This window comes from Trematomus bernacchii, unplaced genomic scaffold (assembly GCF_902827165.1).
Source record: "Trematomus bernacchii unplaced genomic scaffold, fTreBer1.1, whole genome shotgun sequence".
In the NCBI taxonomy this organism is placed as follows: Eukaryota; Metazoa; Chordata; class Actinopteri; order Perciformes; family Nototheniidae; genus Trematomus; species Trematomus bernacchii.
The window spans coordinates 11,640,470-11,665,729 of NW_022987739.1; the positions used below are offsets into that span (position 1 = coordinate 11,640,470).

The 25,260-nt window shown below is 40.1% G+C and overlaps 1 protein-coding gene across 11 annotated transcripts in view; it reads right to left on the minus strand.

The window, feature by feature from the left end:
• Positions 1-744: 744 nt before the first annotated feature.
• Positions 745-25,260, minus strand: part of ptprsa (protein tyrosine phosphatase receptor type Sa) — a 228,539-nt gene continuing 204,023 nt past the window's right edge. For all 11 annotated transcript variants that reach the window (XM_034146584.1, XM_034146591.1, XM_034146593.1 and 8 more), the window contains 9 exons: positions 23,701-23,820; positions 18,595-18,749; positions 17,364-17,649; positions 13,719-13,897; positions 13,025-13,151; positions 12,740-12,865; positions 8,078-8,232; positions 5,108-5,243; positions 745-5,006 (listed from right to left, as the gene is read on the minus strand). In XM_034146584.1, the coding sequence (XP_034002475.1) occupies positions 4,938-5,006; positions 5,108-5,243; positions 8,078-8,232; positions 12,740-12,865; positions 13,025-13,151; positions 13,719-13,897; positions 17,364-17,649; positions 18,595-18,749; positions 23,701-23,820 (1,353 nt within the window). In that variant the 3' untranslated portion in view covers positions 745-4,937. The remainder of the gene's footprint in view (positions 5,007-5,107; positions 5,244-8,077; positions 8,233-12,739; positions 12,866-13,024; positions 13,152-13,718; positions 13,898-17,363; positions 17,650-18,594; positions 18,750-23,700; positions 23,821-25,260) is intronic.

Sequence of the window (25,260 nt, forward strand, 5' to 3'; positions counted from 1 at the left end):
ATAGCAAGTAACCACTCCATGTTACAGCTTGCGTAACATGGTCTTACACTGTATTATTTACATTTGATCAATCCTTTTTCTTAATTGTGTTGCACTTCAATTAAAAAGTAACTCATGCATGCATTCAAAAAAAATGTGAACATGCAAAACCAAACATGACAGAGACATTTAAAAGTCGTAACCCCCTTACTCTGTTAATTTTCTTTTCTCCTTGTACTTACATCACATTGCAAGCTGTAGTAAAAAGCTACGCAAACTCAATTATGGTACCAATATTTTCATTTCATTTCATACACGTTGATGTTTTCAAACATCTGAAGATAGATGAGAGAGCACATGCCACCAGGTGAAGGTTTACCTCTACACCAATATCAGTGTGTCTCGGTGACATTTATCAAGCTTAAAGAGGGGCTTAGGGACCCATCGGGACATGCTTGTGAAGAGGCCGGTGGACAAATATAGGAGGAAGATAATCAAGCCATCTATCAACAGAAGTGCGCCATCTGTGCGCTACACCACTTGTCCTCTGAGCTGTTGTAACACAGCTTTTTCAGTTCAGTTTCCAGTGTAATGATTGATGTACAAAGTAAATAATGGAAACATTGAAATATTGTAGTTAAATAAATGTTACAGCTATTAGCACATACACACTGATCGACCGCCGACAAACAGACATTGCGACAGATATCTAGAAGAATGGCATCATCCCTTATCATGCTTGATCAGTCACAAATCACAGCCAAATGGTTTTCAGACAACATTTCTTTAATACAAAGTCAACATATCTACATACACAGTGGCTTTAAACCAATTATTGTTTCAGTTAGAAGTAACAGTTTGAAAGTGATAGCTCTTGGCCCTCATAGAAAGGAAAAACTATTTAGCTGAATTTGGGTTATTTTTCATTTTTCGGTTTGTACTGTATATGTTCTATTCTTTTTGAAGTCATTTTTTGTTAGTTTTTTTTTTTGTTAGTCCCCTCCCCTCCCCCAAATATTCGGTGACATATTCCAGTAAATTTGGCGTCGGTTTTCAAAAGTCTAGCATCTTTACATGAAGTCAAAAGAGTAACACATTGCACAAGCTTCCAAAGATTTCCGGTCCACGGTTTCAGTTTTGGCATTTGGGCCATTTGAACCAGTCCTTTAGGGTTCCAAAAAGACTTCACTTCAGGTTTTTAGTTCATTATGAAACATCTCAAGGTTCCCACTGTTCAGAAGTGACGTGCTGGAAATCAGAATTTGCAGCAAGTTTTTGGTTGTCTTGGTCTTCCCTTAGTTGCATCGCACTGCTCTGTTTCACTGAGTCCTGGTTTCTTTCTGCATCCCACAACAAAATATGGCCGAACAAAAACACACATTATGGTTCTATACAATGCTTAAAAATTATCTAAGGTGAAAAAAACATGTCATGTTGCAACTGAACTATGTATGGCCTTTAACACAGCTGCATTCGTCCATCAGCCAATGAAATATTCATGGGTAACACCTTGGCATTTTAGGCAGTTGGACAGCTGGGAACCTTCTGAGGATTTTTAGGCAAAAACACCTTTGGGGGTCCACTGTTTCTCTTATTAGTGGAAGCTACATCTTTGTGTTCCCTTTTTGTTAGACTTTGAGTCTTTGGAGGTCTAATTATTTAAACAGAATCATTTTAAAAACCTCTCCAGTTGCTGTAAGGAAAGAGGAAAAAGTCCATCTTATCTCTAGTAGACCCTTGCTAATGCCAGGGCAGGAGGACGTTTATGTCCACATTGACAATGAGAATGTAACAGGACCTTGAATTGATGGTCAATTAGCATTTCAAATGGCTAGCGAGTGGACTAACTTCCCATCCTCGGCTAAATGATACCAGCAGGTCACTGATGCTGATTGCGTGCCCTCATTGAGGCTATAGGTGTGAGAACTGGAGCTGGCTTGTTTCCCGGTTTAACTGCTTGAATGGGAAATTAAAGGCAGAAATAAAGCGAGTGGTAATTAAAGACCAGGGAGCAGGGCTGGAGAAAGAACATTTCAGGCTTTACAAACACCAGGAAGTCGTATATGAGCAGAACCTCAATCTTTGTGATTCCGTTTCCACTCAAAGTTTGATATTTTGAGGGTCAAATGATACAAATACATATAATCTATATATTTGTTTATTTACAGGTATATTCTAGTTCATAGTGGATATCTAACAAAATGAATGAGCCAGTATGTTGGAAAATAATGAAAGTAAAAACAGAGAAAGAACTTAAATAAATGGATTTACTTAAAATCTGTGAGGGCCGTAGTCTGTACATGATCATACAAGGTACAGTACGTCAAGTCAGGCTGATATAGCTGACAAAAGTTGAATTATGAAACTTTTGCTTGATTTGATATTTCGTAGACCAAGGTATCGTTCAACAGTTTAAAAAAAAAAATACTAATGCCTACAAGGTAATGATAATAAAGAATCTCAAAAAGGTTTAAAAATGGCATATCCTCATCGGCACAGGTTCTACCCGGGGGTAGAAGTGAAACATGGTGAGTGGAGGCAGGGGATTCAGGCAAAGAACTGACACCCCCCCCTTTCCCTCATCAAACGCACAATGTTGCTGAGATTACAAAAAACACACAAACAAAATAATAAAATTCATAATTTGAGCACTGGTATAAAAAAAGATGATGAGGAGGAAAATGTAATTAATACTAAGTGTTTGGATATATCTTTATATTCTGCATTTAAATATATATGCATGTGTGAGTGTGCAGTATATATACATATATGCACACGTTCACACAGACATGTTATACTTAACATTCCTACAGTGAAAAAATAGAATGTCTTTTAACGTAATATGAACAAATAAGCTTTTTTCTTTTCTTGCTAATTTAAACAAATGCGATACAACATCTCTGTTAAAAAACTAAATGAAAATAAACAAAAAAGAAAATAAAGAGTCTACTATGTAATGTAAAATAAGTCGTCATAATACAACAGTAATGTTTTCATAATGTTACATTAACAATAAGGCTTTTTTGGAAATAAGAAAAGATTACACACAGTTCTGTCCATCGCTCTGGTTTTTGTGCACACCCATCACAAACCGCCACAGAATCCGTACACTCGTCTGTACCAAAGCACTGATTTCAAAATGATAACCTGGTGATCTCAAAAGCTTGATTTTTTTTTTATCAGACACATACGTCATATCCAACAGGGAGTTGTTTTGGGGTTTTCATTTCAACTTTCTTTTCTTTTCTTTAGGGATGTGCAAGTAACTTGTACCGAAGAATTTCATTATCACATCATGGCGTCGAGATCCAACATGGCCGCCTGGTCTGGCTGTGTCATCCACAGAGACATCGTCTATAAAACAGAGGACCAAAACCAAAGCAACTACTTTGTTTATCCACCTGTTACCAAACACACACACACACTGGAACTAAAGGCCAATTTTTTGTCAACCACATGAACGCACAGCTGTGTAATTGCAACAGGCCTCAGCCACTCTTGAGTGTCTTATACAATGAAATAGATGATTATAGAGGAGGCTGGGGGAAAGAAAAAGGAGAGGTGGAAAAGACCAGTGGACGATGTTGTCGTGTGGATGCGCTTTCAGGCATGCCCGCCTCGATGCTAGCGGTTAGCAGAGCTGGCATCGTTTGTTCGTCAGTTTCCTCTCCCTCAAGAGTCACACTTACAGCATACACGAGATAAGCAGCATGTTTGGTTCTGACAGAAAAAGTTAATTCCTCATAAGACAAAAAAAGTTTGAAATATTGATGATGAGCATTGGTCACTGTACACAAAGAAAGCCCAGAATCTGTGGCAATCCTTGTTTGGTTGTTCTGTTTGTTCCAAAGCTTCTCGCCCAGCAGATTTATCTCTCGTTCAAAATGGTGGATTTGAACACTGAAGCCCCATGAGGCAATGGTTCCAAAGAGTGGAGTGATTGTAAAAAAACCATGGTACACGTTCGCCATTTCTCCCACCGTGACCCAGCCACAGTGTGTAGCAACAGCCCCCCCCCCCCGAGTTCTCTGGTGATTGAGACACGAGCCTCCTGGGGGACTTTTAAATACACTGGGATTCTTTTGAACATCACTATGGTTACCTGGCGCGGGATACTGGTTTTACACAAATTCTCAATTCATGAAACTAGCTGATTTTACGGTATTTGTTGCTGCTTACTTCCCCATAACGACTGACAGTGCCTACTCCTAGCTCTTAAGAACAGAGATATTTGATGTATTCTTTAATAGTTGAGTGTATAAAAACTCATGGTTAAGTTGATCGTTGCTAAATGGGAATGTTCTCATTGCTAGTGACATTTCCACTGTTTATATTTTTTTGTCTTAACGGAGTTTGGAGAAAACCATTTGTGTTCACACAGGCAACCACAATATGTATTTTCTCTGGATGTCACTCACAAAATGTATTGATAGAAATACAATTTGGACACCCAGGTATGTCTAAAAAAAAACAAAACGAGAAAGTCACCCCATCTTGGCTACATCCATCTGCCTTTCATAGATTTTTGCTGTTGCCTTCTTCTTCTTCTGAACTGATGCTTGGTACCGTTGAATATTTTTGAGAAGAGAAATGTCCACCAATGTTTACAATATCCTCCACATTGAAACACTTGAGGTAAGGTAAGCAGTCTGACACTTTGATCAAATCCCTCCCCACAGCTTGAGCCACAGCACCTGGTTTTTCTTCCGATTTTCCTTTTCTTGATGATGGGCAATTTTCCCTTGATTCTTCACAAAAGGTTTCTTTAGTCGAATTGGAATTATTCTCAACTGGTTGGTTGGGCAGCCTCTTCTAAAAATCTACATTAGGATCAAGTGTGTCTGAATTAGTTATGGTGTTGTTGTCGTCTGCTGTCATCTTTTCAAATTTCAAAAGTTTCTATGGCTCAGGAGACTGTTGAGTGGGGGCGACAGGATTCTGGGGGGTCGAGATGGCTTTTACGTTGCATAGTGATCAAAGCTTCCTAAGTACTCCAGAGCTGCGTGATAGCAGAATTGGTACTCATCCTGTAGGGGAAGAACACACACGTACAAGAGAAATGCATTAGAATAAAATAGTGGTTTAAAGAGTTTGCTATGATAATGAGAGATCAGTTACTTCCTCTCACCTCAGTCTGGACCATGGCTGGCCTCTGTGTCCGGAGCATCTTCACTGTCTGGAAGATATCAACCACGCCTTCATAGCGCATTCTCTCAAGGACGATGCTGAGGGTGATGAAGACTCCAGTCCTGCCCACGCCAGCACTAGAAACATTAAAAAGCAAAGTGACTTAATAGGCATGTTGTAGATGTAAATGAGCAGCATTTTGAAACTCTATTTACACCAAGGATAAGTCAAAGTCAACTTTATCGTCAATCTTCCAGTTTGTGTGTCCAGACAGAGAAATCGAAATACCGTTTTCCACAATAAGATAAGACTTTATGCCTTCTTCTTCTTCAAACCTTGCTAGCCAACAATCCAGTGCGGCAGGGTAACGCAACGTGAGCAATGGAAAGGACGCAATCTGTGTATGTGTGAATCCACTTTCATGTGCGACCACCTTCTCGTCGAACACAGTATGAGCCTTCAAGGACCCACATACGCACTCCAAATCGGGCACAACAACAACCGAGCAAACATTTTGTCTCATTAAGCCCCTCCCATGTGTCGAGAAACTCAGCCTTCTGCTGCTCTCCAGAAATACTGAGTCTTAACTCGGATCCTGAAATACTTGAGAGCTGCCTCTCTAAGCTGCTTTTCTGTGAAATGACTTCCACTTCACCAATGGAACAATAATTGATATGACAACAGATTTATTTGGGCTTCTTCCAGCCTCCGATGCTATTTGGTTGTGTGAAGAATGAAAGTGATGGCTCCTAGCAGCCACTTTTGGTGTGTGTGTTTTCGTACGGCATGCCTGCAAGTGCGTGTCTGTTAGGAGACAATCCTAGACGTACGACAAAAGATGAGTCATTATTTAAATATAATCTAAGTTATACTGAACACAGTAGTTATTCAGTCTAATCATGCAGAACATACGGCCACCCTTTTCACACACACACCCACCCACTTCCAACCCCCACACCGCAGGAACTCTCATCCCACCCAAAGCCTCTTCCTGGGAGTCGGTCACAGCTTGTCACATGGACTCTTAAACTCACTCAGAGCTCCTCTCTCTCTCTGTGTCTCTCCAGGAAGATCGACTCTCCAAATCTGAAGGCTCGCCGAGCCGCTGCAGACTGAGAGGATTTGGTGTCCCCATTCACAGGAAGTAATCAGGCAATTAATGACAAAAAGCATGTGGGTCTATTAGATAGTGGCTGAGGAGGGGAGTGGAGGAGGTGGAAGAACAGAGGGTGTGAGAGGAGAGCCGGGAGAAAGGATAGATGGAGGAGAGCCGGGAGAAAGGATAGATGGAGGGGAGGAGAAGAGCCAGGGAGAGGATTAAAAAAAAAAAAGACAGAGGGATGACAGACGGGAAAGACCAGTGACAGAAGACGAAAGTAAGAGAAAAAGAAGACATAAGCTCTGAAGATGAAAAGCCTGAAGGAGGAGGGGGGAGGGAGAGGAGGAGGATAATAGGGAGGAGCAGGAGGTGGCTATGGCAGTAACAGACAAAGAAACCAACTAAAGCGTAGTTCTTTTTTTTCATCACTACTCAAGAGAAACTCATTTCCAAAATCCAATGACAAAGTGACACCTACTCGTAAAAAATATACATATAAAAAAAGTACAAAATGACCGCCAAGTATTTCAAATGACTGCAGGTGACATAGGAACCTGATTAACAGCATGCCATTCTAATGATTTACTCCACTGTGGGCTGTAGGCGTTGTGTGCTAATCCTCTTATAGTGCTCTGAAAATCGAACAGAGTTCACCGAGATGTGTGAAGGATGCCGTAACTGTGCATTTGGCAGCTGAATAAAACCTAGTCATGTGACTCTTGCAGTCATTTTGTTCCTCCAGTCCCGCAATTCTTCCTGCAATAACAGACCCTTTCTGCTTGAAAACAAGCTCTCCCCCCCCCCCCTCCAGTAACTGTTAGGATTCACAGAAGGGAGGAATAACTCAGACTTATTGGAGCTTCCCTGTCACGTCTCACAACTCCCAAGGGGCCTATTCATAGCTGGTGACATCAGTGCTTTTTAATACAGGGGAGGTGAGGTTATGCTTGATGATGTCATGGCGCCTTTGTGATACAAAACGAAGAGACATAGTGACACCTGATCAGCCTTCAAAGTATCCCATGTTTATGAGACGGCAAGGAAATTATTCAGTGTGTTCACACCTTTGTCAACACGATCACATTCAAAGAAACTGTTGTATCCTAAAAGCTTTTTCTGAATGCCAGACGATGACAAAACCGCTGTATAATGAATCATACACCTACCTGCTTTTGTTCAAGGAATTATAGACATTTCCTTCTTTTCTGTAACAGTCTTGCAAAGCATACAAAAACAAGTCTATCAAAGATATCCAACTCCAGGGAACAAAAGGTAAAAACAAATCCGGATGGATCCTACTGCAGGTCTAACATGAATAAGAGAAAGCCTCGGTTTTGAACACTTCCAAATATGGGTTTGTACTTGAGTTAATGATAAAGGTTACCTTGGAAGCTACAGCCAATGTGATAAAAATGCATCACGGAGCTATCATAAAAATCAAACAGAATGGCTGTATCATTTCATGTGCCTACTTTTTTGCAAATGCCAAGCCGCATTTCAGCCTTATCAATTATGGAGGAGCAGAGCCTGTGGAGCAGCAGAGATAGTGTACTGCGGAGGTGAGGAGGATGTGACAATGCTGTAAGAGCTGCCCCCCCAGGTGGGGCTACGTTGCTAAAACAATAACCATCTTAAAATGTGATTTAATCTAGTCTTGATATTTGAAGCCTTATATATCTTTCAAGAAGGAAAGTGTGTCTGTAGGGTTTACCTTCAAGCATACTTGTTGCAATACCTGGAAAATGGTATGTGATGCCCCCCTTTTCAAGAAATCAAATTGATGATGTTTTAAAAAAAGTGTTATCCTTTTGTGTGTTGTCACTTTAATACAAAGCAGAGAAATATAGCGCGACATGACAGTGAGTTTGTTACCTGCAGTGAACAGAGATGGGTCCATCCTGTCCAAACTGCTCCTTGGTTTTATGCACCTGGCCAATAAAATCAATGAATCCCTCTCCGGATTTGGGCACGCCTTGTTCCGGCCAATCAGTAAACTGGAACTGCCTTACTGTCCTGGACTGACCATCCTGCAAAAATAGAGAAAAACAATGTGAGAATAGAATACAGAGATAGCCGAACAAAGAATAGGAGGCAGAGACGCGAGGAACAAATATGTAAAGAAAGCTTTTTTGGGTTAGAGAGGACCTTTGTTCATGTTTTTTTACACTCTACACTCTTTGGATCATTTTATGACCATAATGCAGATTGATAATTGATAAAAGGTGATAACGTCTTAACTCATTGTCCCTTTAAAAGTGTAAACTGATGATTATTTTCTCTATAACAGTAACATAACATATGGATACATGTACAAACGTCTCCCTACAAGGGGACCGTGTGTCCTCTACCTACAACCCTATTGTCCCTATATTCTCCCCTACCAAAGTGTGTGTGAGTGTGCGTGTTTGTGTGCATGTGTGGCACGAGTAGGTCCTGGTTAAAGCTAATCAATAGTGTCATAGCCATGACAAGCGTCTTCTCCCAGACATCATGTTGAATAGGATAATCCTGCGATGCGATCGATGCAGCGACCTGATTGATGGAGGTAAGAAGAACGGAGGACTACCGGAGCAGGAGGTGGGATTGGACGTTGACAATTGAAAATAAAAACCCTGACACGCTGACAAACCCGCTAGACAAAATGTCAATCTTAACAATTTAATCTAATATTGATTCTTATAATCTTGTGTTGGCAGTGCACTTGCATTTGCTTCCAATGCAAACAAACACCCTTAGATACATTTTTACAATGAGGTGGCATCACAATAGGACAAGTGAATTGATCTGCTTTGTTTTAAGAGAGCTGATCTTGGAGTTTGAGAATGCACAGTCGATATTTGTGTCCTTGTAAAGAAAGTTGTTATAGAAGTAGTTTGGAGTGAATACATTTGTTACACAAGTAAGCAAAGAGTAGCAATTTCAGAGATTTTGAGACGCGCTGCTGTGCGCTTGAAGCCACCAGCAATTAATACAACCAGGTGTTCATTTCTCCCTTTTTGCACACTACCCTATGCTTGTGTTTAGACAAGCTCTCACACATTTGCCTCTCATGTGCTCACTTTGCAAAAGGCTTAATTTGATCAATACTCATTTGGTGAGTAAACAGGAATATGTTTGTCCTTTATCTATTGTCATCCCGCTAGTAGAATTAAACAAATCTAAAATCAGCTTTAGGGGGAATTTGTCGAAATAGCAAATCAATGATATATGCAAGAATGTGAACTGTGTGAAACAGATATAACTTTGTTGGGAAAACTGAAATATGTTTCCCCTAAAGCAAATTATCAGCACTTGTTTAAGTAGCGTGATAATTATTAACAAATTACGTTTATTCACAGAGCCAGTGAGGAAAGTAACAATCAATGTGGATCTCATTCGCTACAACCTTATACTAGTCGAAAGCTAAGCAGTGTGTAAGGGGCTAACATCTCCACAATACCTCTGATACTGGACATAGAAACACCCAAGAGAGAACCGTTTACATTTATAGTTATATTACAAGATTAAATGTACATTTATATTATAGCAGTTGTGTCTGTCTGCGTATATAGATGTTTGATCAGGTAACTATGACACAAATGGAGTGGTGTACTTCTATTATGAAAAATAATTAAATCCACTAAAGACTACTTACTGCCCACACTGAAACTCAGGTTTCATAAGGTATCATTACATCTAGCTAGCTTAATGGATAATTGAGGTGAGAAATAACATCATGTCAGGATAGTATATGCAGAGGAGAATAAAATGTGTCAGTAAAAGAAGGTTAAAACAATGATTAATTATGATAACCTTGTAAAACTAACAATGGCTTACCTAAAGAGTTTTCTTGATCTATATTTCTGTGTCAAAAATGATATAGAGCATATTGGGAGAAAAGTAGGTGCTGATGTAAGTAGCTTCTATATTCATCATGCATGTTGTCACGGTGCCTTTTGCCACGTTCTAATTCATCCATTTTAGCCACGAGCTAACCACCCCCGCTCTAATGTAAGCATACTGCATGCAGATGTCTACCTAATCTGTCCTTTGAGTCTTTGTGCTTCCTGTGGGAAGTCCTGCTGTCCCACACGGCGGTAAGCACCGTGTTGCTATTTAAGCTGTTGGTGTGTTTCTGCATTGATGCAGCCAAGATGATTTCTTGTACATTTATTGCGCTCTACAAATACAGTGATTTGGATTCTCATAAATTAATCTCTGTGTGCAGACTCTCTTTGTCCAACGTCTCGTGTCTTTCCCTGTTTTATGACGCATCGCATGTTTCTTCTCTTTCGTTGCCTTTGTTTTCATCTCATAAACATTTTGCCTCAGCAGGGGGATTAAAAGTGAAAAAGGGGCAAAGACAACAACACAATAAAGCAAGCATGCCAAAGAAAGAAAGAAGAAAGAAAAAAAGGGAGGAAAATTTAACACACAACCTGAGGGCCCACGCGGCGTGTCAAATTGTGTGATTAAATACGTGACTGGCTCGCTAGATGTGAGTGTTGAAGCGTGGAGTCTATGCTATTACTGCGCAGGGCATGGGACATACATGCAAAATCACACACACACACACACAACACACACACACACACACACACACACACACACACACACACACACACACACAAACACACACACACACACACACACACACACACACACACACACACACACACACACACACACACACACACACACACACACCACACACACCACACACACACACACACACACTTACATCAACACATACATGTTTCTTAATATTTTACAGAGACATAACCCTCCATATACCATCTCTTTACTATCTTTCCTTTGTTTCCTTAAAGGTGGGGTAGGTCATTTTGGAGAAACCAGCTCGAGTGCGCTAGAATTTGAAAATACACAGCCGGAAAAAATCTGCCACTTCCTTACAGAGCCCCTCCAACACACACGAACGCGCACATGACCAATGAGGGCACGAGATAAGTTTGTGCACAGATGGAAGGCTGACAGGCAGGTAGGCCATCCAGTTATTTTAGCCGGGCCAGCTAAAATGATTGGTCGTGCTTTTTACAGTACTACGGCTTCCACAGATGAAATTTTTTTATGGATTTTTTGTCAAAGCTCTTAAGATATTCATTGCTATCGGGATGTTAAGAGCATTCCATGGAATATAACAAAAAGTGTATCTCGAGCCGGTTTCTCAAACTTACCTACCCCACCTTTAACTCCAATGATAAGCTTTGACTGTCTGTTGGCTTTTTATCCTCCTTTAAGAATCCTCGGAATAACTTCAGCACTGGGCAGGGCATTAGGCCACATGTGTGCATTTGTCAGAGTTTTAACTGTGAACTCAATGTCTGTGTCCTTGAATTTAAATTGAAAAACATAGGAAATACAAGGATGTGTCTAAATATAGAAAATCAGCATGGAAAAAGGTATGTTGTGAGAAGTAAGCCTGTGTAAGTGTCTGTGTTTGTGTGTGGGCCTGTTAAAAGAGATATTTTGCACACTGCATAAAGTATAAAGAGAAATGTGTGCGTGTGTTACTTTATGCGGGGGTGATGGCATACCAGCTTAAACAGCATTTCTGTCTGATTTCCACACTGAAAAGTGTGTGTTGTTTGTATTAAAGTGTATGGTGTGTGTGTCTCTGTGTGTGTATGTGTTTGTGTTGTTATGTGTGTGTGTGTGTGTGTGTGTGCAATGATATGATATGTTTCACTTTTAATAACAACAGGATGACTGCTAACTAGCTGCCACAACGCACGGGAAATCATTGAATATGTCAGCCTGTTGGCACAGAGAGAGGAAGCAGGTTTTTTATCCTCGCTTCACTTCTGCTGCTGCTGCTTCAAACTGTCTGACCTAATTGGATCCAAAAAAGAAATCCTGAGGTGAAAAGATTACTGCAGTAGGTTATTAGCAGTTCAGATGAAGAAAGTCAGGCTGGTTATGAACTCTCATTATTTTGTGAATGAAGTTACTTTCAACATTAAGTTATCGTGATATCTTGTTTTGTGTGGGAACCCAACTAACTAATATCTGAGCCATTTTAGGGGATTTTAAGGAAATAAATATGATCTACTTGTGATATTTATGTGACCTACTTTCCCTTAACCTGCTTTGTCTCCTAAATTTCTCACACTTCAGTGAAGGGTGGGTCGCCAGTGCAATTGTGGAAATGATAGCATAATTTTGTTTCCTTCTAAACTTGTGAGCCTGCTGATAAAGTTTGCCTGTGTATGATTATTTTTTAACCAAACACTGGTCCTGTATTGAAAGTCAGTCTAAGATCGAGAATCCAAAAAGCTCCTTGGTCTTTGAAATTGAGGGACTCATAACGGGAGCTTAACATTTACAAAGGATGATTATGTTTGCAGACAACAATTCAGTCAAGTGTGTTACTGTTTACATCGATAAAACCAAACAATAGACCTTTTCAAATGTTTCATGCTGTAATTACTATGATTGTCTTTAATTTCGGATGATCATAATGTGTGGCTTGTTTCCACATCGCAACCTACTGAATACACACTCATTCAAAATCCAACACTGTTAGGTATGACTTACCCTTGCGTCTGTGACCTTGAACTCTCGGAGGATGTACTGGGGCATGTTGTACTCTGCCATGGGATCGACCACGAAGTATTGGTACCTGGCAGAGCGCTCTGCGGGCCAGTACTGGTGACACTTTTCCTGTTTGAGCAATTGGGAAGAAAAACTCTTTGTTAATTTAGATTTTGACAACTAATTATTGCATTTGTTACATTTCCTTTTCCTTTGACTTCTTGTATAAAAAAAGTTGAGAAATAACACAACAACAAATATTTGGAAATGATGTGTGTTATGTCCTACCCGTCCCATCTCTCTCAGTTTGGTCAACATGACTACGATAGTAGAGTTGTTCTCCCAGAGCATTCTCCAGAAGTCTTCTGTAGTCTCTGCCAGAGGGCCCTGCGTGGCGATGTATGCCTTCTGTTGCCTGAATACAGCAAAAGCATATCAAAATCATTTATGTTCAGCTTGTAGAATTACTTTGTACCAATTTCTTGGTACAAAACTGATAGTTAAAATATTCTCGAGTGATAGCTAATATTTTTTAGTCCATTTTTTTAAAATGTCAGAAACAAAACATACAACAATAATAATAATATATATATATTTTTCTTATAATAATGATTATAACAAAGAGAAAAAAACAAACATAAAAAAATTAAATAATAATTTCAATCAAATAGTCATGTTCAACAGGGGCAAGAAGAAGCTTAAAACAACGTTTCTGGTCCTCGTGTTAACAAGTTATACTTTATATGTGGATCTAGAAAACAACAATAGGAATGCATTTACATTTGCAGTTTGAAGTAGGTATCTTCCTTTGAAATCTAAATCATATCCTGATTTCCCTTATGTACCGTACCTTCTCTACACAATTGTATCTTTAAGTTAAACCTCAAAGGAACATTTTAAATGTATGTCTTGCATTATTAAAGATGTTCCTGGCAACGGATAAGAACAGGCATGTTTCCCGCCATCCCACCCCTATTCCTACCTGTATCCATCGATGAAGCTGGAATTGATGTAGTCAGATCCTTCCAGGCCTCTGATTGGCTGAAGGCAGACGCGCGTGGTCTCATAGGGCATGATGTTCACCAGCCGATTCTTGAACTTGTTACAGGGAAGGTTGGCACTGATGAAGCGCGACGTGTGGGCTTTGGAGTTGGCCAAACGCTGGAGAGGAAAGACGGAGGATTAGATGAAGAAATGGTGGAAAGGAATTCACAGAAATAAGTGAGGTTGAAAAATACAGAAAGAAAAAAAAGTGTTACATAGAAAGTGTGGCATGAAAGTTATGGAGGAGGAAGAAGATGAAAAGAAAGGTATGGTGGAGGTAGTTACAAAGAGCAAAGAAGAGACATGAAAAGAGTTGAAAGAGTAAGGAAGAGTAGGAGAAGATGATAAAAGGTGGAGAGATAAGGGAGATATGGCAGGAGGGGAGGTCAGGTGCGAGACAGATAAAGGGAGAATATCAATGACAGAAAGTAATCTGCTTTGCATATAATGACACCACTTCAAAGGAACATTGTTTATTAAGTATATATTTAAGCAATTCAAAAACGTTTTGTAACTTATGGGGTCTTGCAGTGTCAGAAAGCAACAACGAAAGATATACCACACACCCAGAGTAACAAGCCGCTGGATCAAGCCTGTGTGAAACTAAAAACTCTTCTAAAAGTGGGTCACCAGTGCCTTTGATAACAGCAGTGTGGTATGCGAGCATAAAACGTAGACTAAAAAAAGGGAACTTCAGAAACACAAACACTGCATAATGATCAAAAACAAGCTGTACTGCTACGTCGTCGCCGTCACATGGACCTCAGCGGGAGCTGCTGTTCAGGGGGAATAAGATCGCCACCTTTTGGCTTCAATGTCTCAATGAAGCATGCATGTGTGTGTGGGTGTGTGTGCTTGCTTGTTAGCGTTCGCCTGAAAATGGAAGACACTCTAATAAGATGGTCTAGAGGCCCTTTCAAACAGCAAACGGCTTGGCGCATCGTAGGCACCAGTAGCATCAGATGAGAGAGGAGAGATGGGTTGAATTGACCCTAATAAAAGGTAGGCAGGAGTGCAGATTTACTTCCTTGTCTCTCAATTGTCGTCCAAAGTCAAAGTGTACCTCCACATTTCTCAGTGTGTACACAGCCGAACTTACCAATTTGCTATTTCTCCCATTAGAACGTTGTCCTCTCTTTCACTCTAAATCCCCTATAGCACCAGTATCTCCGTGTCAGTGGCCACTTGGAGTCCGTCCAGCCCTTTTTTCTCCCTGCTTCCCTTCATCCCTTGCTACCGTCCTCCCTTTGATCTGTGTTTCACAAAGGCACCTGGAAAGGCTCGAGGTGGCCTGGCAGCTCTAAAGAGGCTCTCCACTACACCACCAAACACCAGAGGGTGCAGGGAACGGAGCCAAACCTGGCAACCTGTCATCTATCAGGCCAGAGAAGCACCTACTGCTGGTCACGGTTGCCAGTTCCTTATTTAAATCACAGTATATCTGCACTTCAATGGTAAGGAAGCAAAAGGGACATTTACGTTTTGGGTTTTACGTAACAACAACAACGGGGCAATTTGTTTTTCCTAATCCCAACCTGCCCAAGCCATAACCTTAACAAACACTTGAACAATCAATGTTTAATTATGTTTATGATGTAGCTACAATACCTCACAACCCCTAGAAAGGATCTTTGAAAATGTCGCTTCACAATATTTAAAAAAAACAGAACAGTTCCTCTTCTCTTGTCTTGTTGTTTGCATTTCGATCCCAATTGAAAACTCTGCTGCTGAAGTTCAAATCATTCCTTTCCTCGGACTTCTAATAGAATCCAGTAGCCCACTTATAGCTTATACATTTGAGATATAATTAGTATGTTGCTGTATACTTTTCCTACATGTGTGTTATGTTCACTAAATTCTCCTGTGCAACCATCTTTCCCCGCAAAAAGCTGTATTATTTACACACATATGCCAGAAATCAGCAGTCTGACAACTTTATAGCAAGTCCCTGTCCTCTGTTTATTCCCCGTGCTGAACTCCTGTGAATCCCTCCAGTCGCAGCTTAACTCAGCGCGACACCGTTTCCCACCTGAGAATGACAATGCTCTGCCACCCTTCCCCATAGTGCAGCATTTTGTCGAATCACTTCCTAAGTGCCAAGTTAGCATACACTCGTTCCTTTGTTCATTAGCCAAACGTTCCTCCCTCCACTTGCCCTGCCATCTCCCTCCATTTGTCATCATCAAGTATTAATTACAAAGCTTCCCCACCCGTCTTCACCAGACCTATCGTTTGTATCCTGAATGTAGCACGGATGCTATTAATCCCCAGTTGACTCTGTACGCCAGCTCAGCATTATCCCCGCTACAGATGGCGATGGAGATTCCATCAACGAAAAAAAAAAAAAAAAAAAAAAGGTAACACACCAGTACTGTTATTACTGGGGAGGGGGGGGGGGGGGGGCTGTGTTGGTGAATGGCAATGGGATGATGGATGATTTCAGAGTGAGCAAGTGTGCAATTCAAGGTCAGCAGATACTGAATGAAACACCCGAGCTGGTGTGAGTTTATACACTGATGATTAAGATCTTTAATGGAGATCTATGTAAACACTGTACCTGGCTGTTTCTCCGCACCTACTACTTTGTCATGTATTTCTCGAAGGAAGCGTACATGCTTTCTATCTCAAAACTAAACTTAATTCCATGTTGGTTCCAGCCAAATGCTTTGTCTTGTGTCTGCTAGATTAAACCCAATTTCTTTGCTTAAGCATATTATTACAAATCCTCAAAAATGAACATTGGGACCCAACATTGAAGGGCTTATATATAATAATTCAAATGGTGTGTATCTAAGTGATTAAGTCATTGAAGTGAGGCTCAAGAAGAAAAAAAAAGAGATTTGCTTTCTATACCATCTGAGATCCTATTACTTTGGGAGCATGTACAGCATACATTGACAAGTAGCTGCCATGTAAATAAGGATGTTTAATCTATATTATACACACCTGGTGCTGACAAGTATTACAACTTCAGGAGACGTGTCTTTATCTCATATTTTTGTAATCTTTACGCTTTCTGTGTTGTACAAATTGTTCACTCCTTTTTAATTGTGTCTTTGTATGCAACAAGCGGAAAGAAACATCTAACCTGCCTCTTATGTAACTCATTACTACGTTTATCTGAGATAAACACATTTCTTGTAAACTGTATCTTCACTCATCTGAAAGGCCTTTTTTTGTATCTTTCCCTCAGTGTTCCTATTTAGATTCATAGTTTCTTGCCAGAAAACACAGAACCACTATATTTTAGTATACAAAATTAACCTAATCTAATGAAAAGTCCATTATTAAAAGCAACAAATAGGCACACCGCAAATAACAATAACAAATTAAAAAGTGTGAGGCGAAGAAAGATAACACTGGCCTAATTTTACAATCATTATTATGTTCTGTAAGTGGATGGAGTGAAGGTTAATACAGACAGTGATCCGACATGTCTGTAATGTACACGTCAAACACCAATAATAGTTAAAATAAATACACTTAATACTGAAAAAGTCATAAAACCTTGGTATTTCACTTATAGAAATGTAGTTAAAAAATAGACATAATGTTATAAAGTAAGTTCCTATGTTTCCTGTACCTTGAACTCAAGCTCCATGCCAGTGACGTGCTCGCCGCTCTCCACCTGGGCCAGCTTCTGGATGTAGGAGTAAAGGCTCCGGGCAGCCACTTCAGTGTTGCCGCAGGCGACCGCCTCCAGCAGAGCGTCGTGAATGAAGCTGTACTGATCCTCCGTCTGCACCATGTAGTTCCGCTGCGAGCGCATCAGCGTCACATGGCCGTAAATGTCGACCGTCTTCTCGTGCTTGATACGTTCAAGCATGGCATCGATAACAATAAAGCAACCTGTTCGGCCAACACCCGCACTACAAGAGGAGGGGAAGAAATGAGAAGAAATATAAATTATAGATTTTAAAGGGTTTGTTTCATAGATTTTCACCCCTGCTTTTAGATCCAGTCATCGGAGGTGCTTTGTGTGTAAGGTATAGCTATTATCAGTGCTTGAATATATAAAGGATTGAAAGAATTAGAGATTATGTATGTCCAGTAATGCTTGTAGATTGCTTGGGTATTGCATTTTATATAAATGAGTGGGAGAAGATATAGTGAAAGCAAGAGCAGGAATACTGAAAAAAAGAAAATGACACACAGAACAACAAGAGGACAGGGAAGGAGACGGAGCAAAGCAAGCTGTCACATTTCAGTTCTATTGGGTAGTGCTTTGGACTCACTGAAGTCTTCTTATCTTGACAAAGAGGAAGGTTTCAATTTGAATAAGCCATTTGAGAAATATCACTTGTAAAGGGAGGATGGGCTAAGGAGCAAAAAGGGAGAAGCACGAAAGATGGAAAGGGATTACTTTGAGGCTTTTCACAGAGAGGAGAAAAAAAGAGGACAAAGATAGAGAGAATAAAAGCAGAGAAAAAAGGGATGCCTTAAAAGGAAAGATGATGTGACCGAGAGGATGTGACCAACGGAGGGAAGAAAGGATGTGGGATCTTGTAAGAAAGAGAGCATGTGTTTGTATAATGTGCGTTATGTAATGTATAATAGCAGTCATGGAGGAGTTCTGCATTTTGTTTGCTCATGGACATACAGTACAAACACGCATACCACATGGGCGGGGCAACACGGAGAAAAAACCTTCCATGTGCAGGGTTCATTTGACTTTATTGGCATTCAGCTTACCACAGGGGCACATTCAACTGTCCCAGTTGGCCACGACAATTCCAGTTACATAAACATGTAAAAACATGTTGGATCCCAGAGCATCAAAAGAGTACATTATCCAACCAAACGTTGCTACTGACCTGCAGTGAGCGATGATGGGTCCTGCGTCAGGCGGGTTGCAGGTCTTCACTCTGCGGAGGAAGGCGAGGAAGGGGGTGGGGTACTCTGGTACTCCGTGGTCAGGCCACGCCGTGAACTGGAACTGACGAACCTCCCGCTTCTCACTCGAGCCATTCTGGAAATAACAAAGCGAGGCGGGGTTGGATTTGGTGGTGGAGTTTTGTTTGGAGTCATTGACCGACTCATTTTCTTTGTGTCACAACAAAAATAAACACAAATAAAGTGTTTCCTTAGCAACATGGGCGTTACAGACATGGTTCAGGGCATTTTAAGGGTTATTGTACAATGAGAGCTGTAATTAACTTTATAGGTACAGCGACTCGCCCTCAATCCAGCTCATCTACTAGATGCCTGGATCGTCTGCCCCCACAGAGCCCATTTAACCCTCCTGTTTTGTTCATTTCCCCCCCCCTCGCGGTCAAATTTGACCGGTCCTGTTTTAACTGCATTAACACAAAAACATTAATCATCACCAAATTTAATTTAACACCCTTTCAAACTGTAAATATTGTATCAGACTATGGTAGGCCTATACATGAACAACTGCAGTAAATATACAAAGAATAGACACTGAACATGTATTGCGTGTGCCAGGTGTGATCCATGTGGGGGGATGGGCACATACAGTAAGAGCGGGAAATGTATCAAATTGTTCTGTGTGTGTGTGTGTGTGTGTGTGTGTTTGTGTGTGCCAGGTGTGATTCACATGGGGGGATGGGCACATAAGGGGGGGGGGACGACACATCTAGTGTATGTGTGTGGGTGTTTGTGTTTTATCTGAGTGATTCTATAATTTAGGGTGCATTTCACATCAACAAAACAGTACAAAGAAAGTGTTCTTTCTCAATAGAACAATCAGTGGTTCAAGTTAGTATATTCCTCAGTGTAACATATCCACTGGTTGCAAAGCTTAAACATTTTTTTATTTTATTTGATATAAATGTAATAACTGTTACTATAGTTATTACAGTACTGGGTAACTTAGTTGACAGGTAACCTAGTTGACAATTTCCCTATTTTGACCCATCATTTCAATGGTAGGCCTTGCCTGGATGACCACATGTCATTTTCTTGAACAGGTTAACATCACATTTGAACATATAATTGAATTAAAATCATTAAACAATTGTAAACCATAACAATGTACGTAACATTGTTGACGGTCAATGAATATACTCATTGACAATGTGCTATTATACATAAAATATTGTAAAAAATTAGAGGACAATCACCACAGTGTGTTCAAAATGTCTGCCAAAGAGGAACATGGCATCATGTGATGCTGGTGACATGGTATTGGGACAAACCATTTTTGAGTTAAATGGGGGAGTTCTGTTAGTAACATAGTTGACAGAACTTTTGCGGACATTCATATATTAAGATATTTAAATTATTTAAAGGAGGAAATCAATTAAAAATATGTTATTATTCTTTAGTATTTAGACTTTTGAAATAAATGAATACTTTTTTTTATTTACTTTAATGGTTTTTATTCATTATTTTGAAACCAAGACACCCTCAACTGAAAAACGGACAGAGCAAAAACTGACAATTTAAGAACATCATGACACATTTCAAGGTAAATAAAGCATAGGATGCACATACTGTTTGTGTGATATTATAACATGCTTTCCAATAATAGGCAAAATATGATATTTTTGAAGAAAATAGTTGGAATAATTATAATTATCATCAATGGACATCAATGGACATGGAATGTACCCTAAATTGTAGAATCACTCATCTATCTATTATTTCCATTTCTTTATGGCGGTCAGTGTTACAAAGTTGACTAAATCATCAAAAATTCAATGAAAGTGTCGATCAGCAATTGTATATGTTCAAATGTCTACTGTGAAGGATATCATAAAGCCTTAATGCAATTGAATGTAAAACAAAAAAGTTATGATTGATGAAAGTAGTAAATCGGTCAGATTTGACCCGAACACAACAGGAGGGTTAACTATTCACTGCGGTAGTCTGACTCAAAGCATGAATTCAGTCCGGTACAGTACATACACTGCCTTGAAAAAAAAATATCTTCAACTCAAGCCTTAATATCTCCTACATGGAAAATAGGATTAGCATGTGTAACCTGACAGATTTCTTGGTTTGCAAAACCTTTTCTAGTATTGGTATGTGCAACTGCCAACTAAGAAGCTTGACAGGTGTGTGTTGAAATGGAAACTGTGCACTAAGCAATACCTTTCACTGAATCTTACGTTTGATTAAAGCCCCTGTCACACTGTCCCGAAATTGACACCAGATGGACACACGAATATGGAATTGTGAATTTCGCACGAAGATGGCCCCGAACTTGGTCAACAGCCAAGCAACAGCCGAAGCAAGTACGATGCCTACAGAAGGCCACACGATGGCACCCGAACCACACACGAAAATATGGTCGTAGACTTTACTGATGATTTAGAATGTATCCAGACTCAACGTAAGACCTTGTGCCTCTTCGTGGGGTGCTAACATTTAAACATACACTTTATTCTTTACTTTCTCCGTCTTTACATGTAGATTAGAAGATATTACTTATCTCCGTCATGTTGTTTCCATAGCAACAACAACTTCCTGTCAACAGCGTAAACTCGCCTTCAAAATAAAAGCATCTAAATAAAACAGGAAGTTAACCTAAATTACATTTAAGACATACAACTGCAACGAAAGTAACAAAAACAATGTAATATCCTTTTCAGTTTCACAGAACACAAATTGGGTTATTTAAATAATATGTTTACATGATTTTGTTGTGAAATAAATGCAATCTCGATGTCATCGTACTATAATACGATGGCTACACGACGGCATTGCGGGGGCTTCACGTAGTCGTGTTGCCTTCCTAAGACAATCGGGTAGCTTCTTGTTTCCTTCGTATTGTCTTCGTGAGGTGAAAAATGCCCGATGGCACCGATGATCACACGAAGTAAAGACGAAGATGACACGATTTGACAAGATGCCCTCACGAGTGCCTTACGAAGGGCAAAATGGACACACGAATTCAACACGAAAATGAACCTTCGCAAGGTCCTTTGGCAATTTTTTGGCATGCCAAAGATTTTGCCACCGCTCACGAAGTTGCTGCCGGAGCCTGAGAAACTCCACCGGCGGTCATACGATGGCTTAAGATGCCCTCATGAATGGCCCGATGTTGTTACGATCAGAGCCGAATTTGAACATTTCCTTTATCGTGTGTCCATCTGGTGTCAATTTCGGGACAGTGTGACAGGGGCTTAAGAGAGAAACTGCTCAATCTCAAATTCTAACCTTTATAGAGGAACCATCTCTCATATGCTATCTATACTTCTACTTTAAAAGGGGATTATAGTTTCAAAATGGAAAAAAATATTTTTGGTGCAGCTTAAAAGGGAATAGTTTTCCTTTAGGGAAACACTTTCATACATATGGAGCTGATCGGATGGATACATCATAGTTTAATGAATGCGATCATTTATATACCTAACAGTACAGATATAGTACCTTCTTGCTCTCACATTGCTGCTCTGAACATCTACAGATACATGCAGCAACCCCCACATAACACAGCCGTCTGTCAGCTCCCGCCTCAAACTCAACGCTCGACGCATCAAAGATACAAGCTTGGATCCAGAGGAAGGTTTTTAAGAAGGATGAGAAGAGAGAGAAAAAATCTCCCTTGCATCTTTCTGTCCTCCACTCCTCTCTTTCCTCTCAGAAGCTCCTCTAATGGAGACTGTTTGCATTTCAATGCGGTGTTTCTGCTTCCCTGACAGAGGGAATGTTTTCCTTGCTGAATAAATGAATAAATGAGAGTGGTCATTAAAAGCAAACTGGCCTAAATCTTTTTTTCCTTTATTTTCTTTTGGACATTCCCTGTTTCTGCAGTTCAGACAGAATGCATGGATGTGCCTGGTGCTTGGCTGCTGGTTTTATTTAAATGTAATTATTTTGTTAAGGATTTATCAGTGGACACAATTCTGCATCACTGCAGGACACACATACATATGCAAAGATACCATGGTGACTGCTCTGTAGATGCAGTGTGTGTTTATTTGTGTGTGTGTGTTTGTGTGTGTACTGCCAGCTTCTGCTACCTTATTCGTAAACACAGATTCAGCACAGCCTTTTTTCTCAGAGATATAAAGTGAAAACAGCTCAGTGAAAAATCACAGCAATTGCTACAGTTATAAGGAGGGGGGAGACAATGGATAGAAAAATAACCCTATCCTGAAGTTTGATAGAGGCTGAGAGCAGCAGAATGTAAATGGCCCTGAATGTCAACTGGCAAGCTTTAAAGCACAGTGGCTGCTGAAATGCTGCTGTATTTATGTCACTGGTTTGTCCTGGTGTGTGTTCTGTTTGCACTCCTACGAAGCAAACATCTCAGCTGTGACATTATGGGGGAGCTATCTTTTGGAAACGTCTAATCTGTCCAATGGCAGGTTTTTAGCTTTATGTCTTCTCACAGGTCTTTTTTTACAACAATTGTGTTTGAACATAAGGTGTGTGAGTCGGTAAGAGTGAGTTTGCATGTAAATGAGCTGGTGTGTCTAAGTGTGAGTGTCTTTTTTTAAATTCATGTGCGTTTCAGTGTGAAAACGTGTCTTTGTGTGAGTGTGTGTGGGCATAGGAGCATGAAAGCAGTCTGCCAATTATGTATATTGAGTTTATCTTCTGCTCACTTTACCTAAGTGCTTCAATTTGGCAGACACACATAAACAGATGATCTATTGTAGGAGAGAGAGCTGAACGAGGTAAAAGGAGTGGATTGGAAGGGCAATGCGAAATAAGTGTTTTAGAGTATGTACCTTGACATTCAATGTAAAATCAGCACACGGTTGATACAAACATTTGAGTTCCCTTTGCAAACTTTGTGTCTCGTTTTTACAATGTGTGTCCTATCAATAAACTATCCCTGTTGAATAAGGATGTTGTTATTTGTGGTCCTGCATAAGAAACCGTCCACTCTAGAATTATCTCTATGTCCTTGCTAGTTTGTTACAGTATTAGTGAATAAGAGGTTGTGTACTAAAGTTTGTACTGTGAGAGAGAGAGAGAGAGAGAGAGAGAAATAATCTTACCTTGTGCAAGGAGAAAGTGCGGACACAGAAAGTGGCCAACTCTATGGTGTCCAACAGGGTGACTTGGGTCATACCATAGGTCTCTGTGGCACGACTGGGCCAGTACTGGTCACACTTAATCTGGAAATGAGAGCAAGGGAAAGAGGCATGTTACATTCCAATAAATGGTGTTTCCAGTGTTAAAAAGATCACACACACGAATGGAGAATTAAAGAAAAAATCCAAACATTCTCGATCTGACATAATTGCATTCACACACGCACCACTCATTAAGACAGCCCTCCTGGGGATTAAAACTCAAGACGGTGTTGACAGAAACACCAAGGTAACTCTTCTCTATTTCAAAGCTGAGAAATAACGCTTTGCAGACTGAACAGATGGAACCAGACTGTCACAGCAACTCAACTATAATAGCTTAACTTCACCCATCTTATACAAATCCTGCAAGCGTCTTTCCGTACGTCTTGTACATGTTAAACATTTAGGACACATTATACCTTAACAATTACATTTAGATTTAGGATCTGTCAAAACAAACACACAAATACAGGGTCATCATTTCAGAACTTTACATACAATAATGTATTCTTGTAAATGCTTCAGAAGGAGTTTAATTTGTAGTAAAATTCTGGATAAGTATCTCAATTTTACTTTTGATTGGCTTTTTCCCCACTGGTTCTACATTATATCTTAAAACACAGCACCAGCTTCCTCCATCCCTCCCCTGTCAGGTCCCTTAATAAAGATTCATTCAATATGGGGTGTGACGAGCCAGTGGACTTCAGATGAGATTTGACAGCTAGTGAGGGAGATGCACTCGCTGCTCTCCGTCTTTCTCTCCCATTTCCTGCTCAAGCTGACACTCAAGTTCTACCGCCCACTAATCCTGATCACGTTTGACAGGAGTGGAACGCGCAAGTCAGGATGGAGGATAGGTAAACAATTGAACAGGGATAGAGTGAGGTAAATTAGTGGAGACACCTGGGGTGAGCGAGCCCGATGTTGACACATGTTGGAGTTGACAAGATGAATCATCGCAGCTGGCTTTTTGACATTTAGACAAGTTCACTCCTTGATAGCAAATGTTAAATATGTAAGAGACTTCCCTAACAGTGCCACCTTGGTTTTTACTGATTCACAATGCCAGATGACAATTTTCCTAAACGATTTCCAAGTGCTGCTGTTGCCTTCCGTATTTTGATCTATTGTAAGCAAGAGTAAATTGTCTACAATTTATTTTACAGTTTAGTTTAGGTTGGACTTATGGTATCTTGGGAAAAGTGTCTTTGCAAGCTCAAGGATACCAGGCTAAACTCCATCTGTAAAACTTCCAAAAATACTCTTCTCCATGGAGATAAAAGTATGAACAGAACAGAAAAACTAAAATAATGAACTTGTATGACATCTCATTGCTCCCATTTGGGACTGAGCTGCTGTACTCTCAATGCACTTTTCTCTAACTTCCACTATCAACAGATGGTTGTGGAAAGCAATGGTCACAGATAGTGTAGGCACTCTGTTGCTTTACATTTAATTTTAGCATCCTGCCTTGTGCACTCG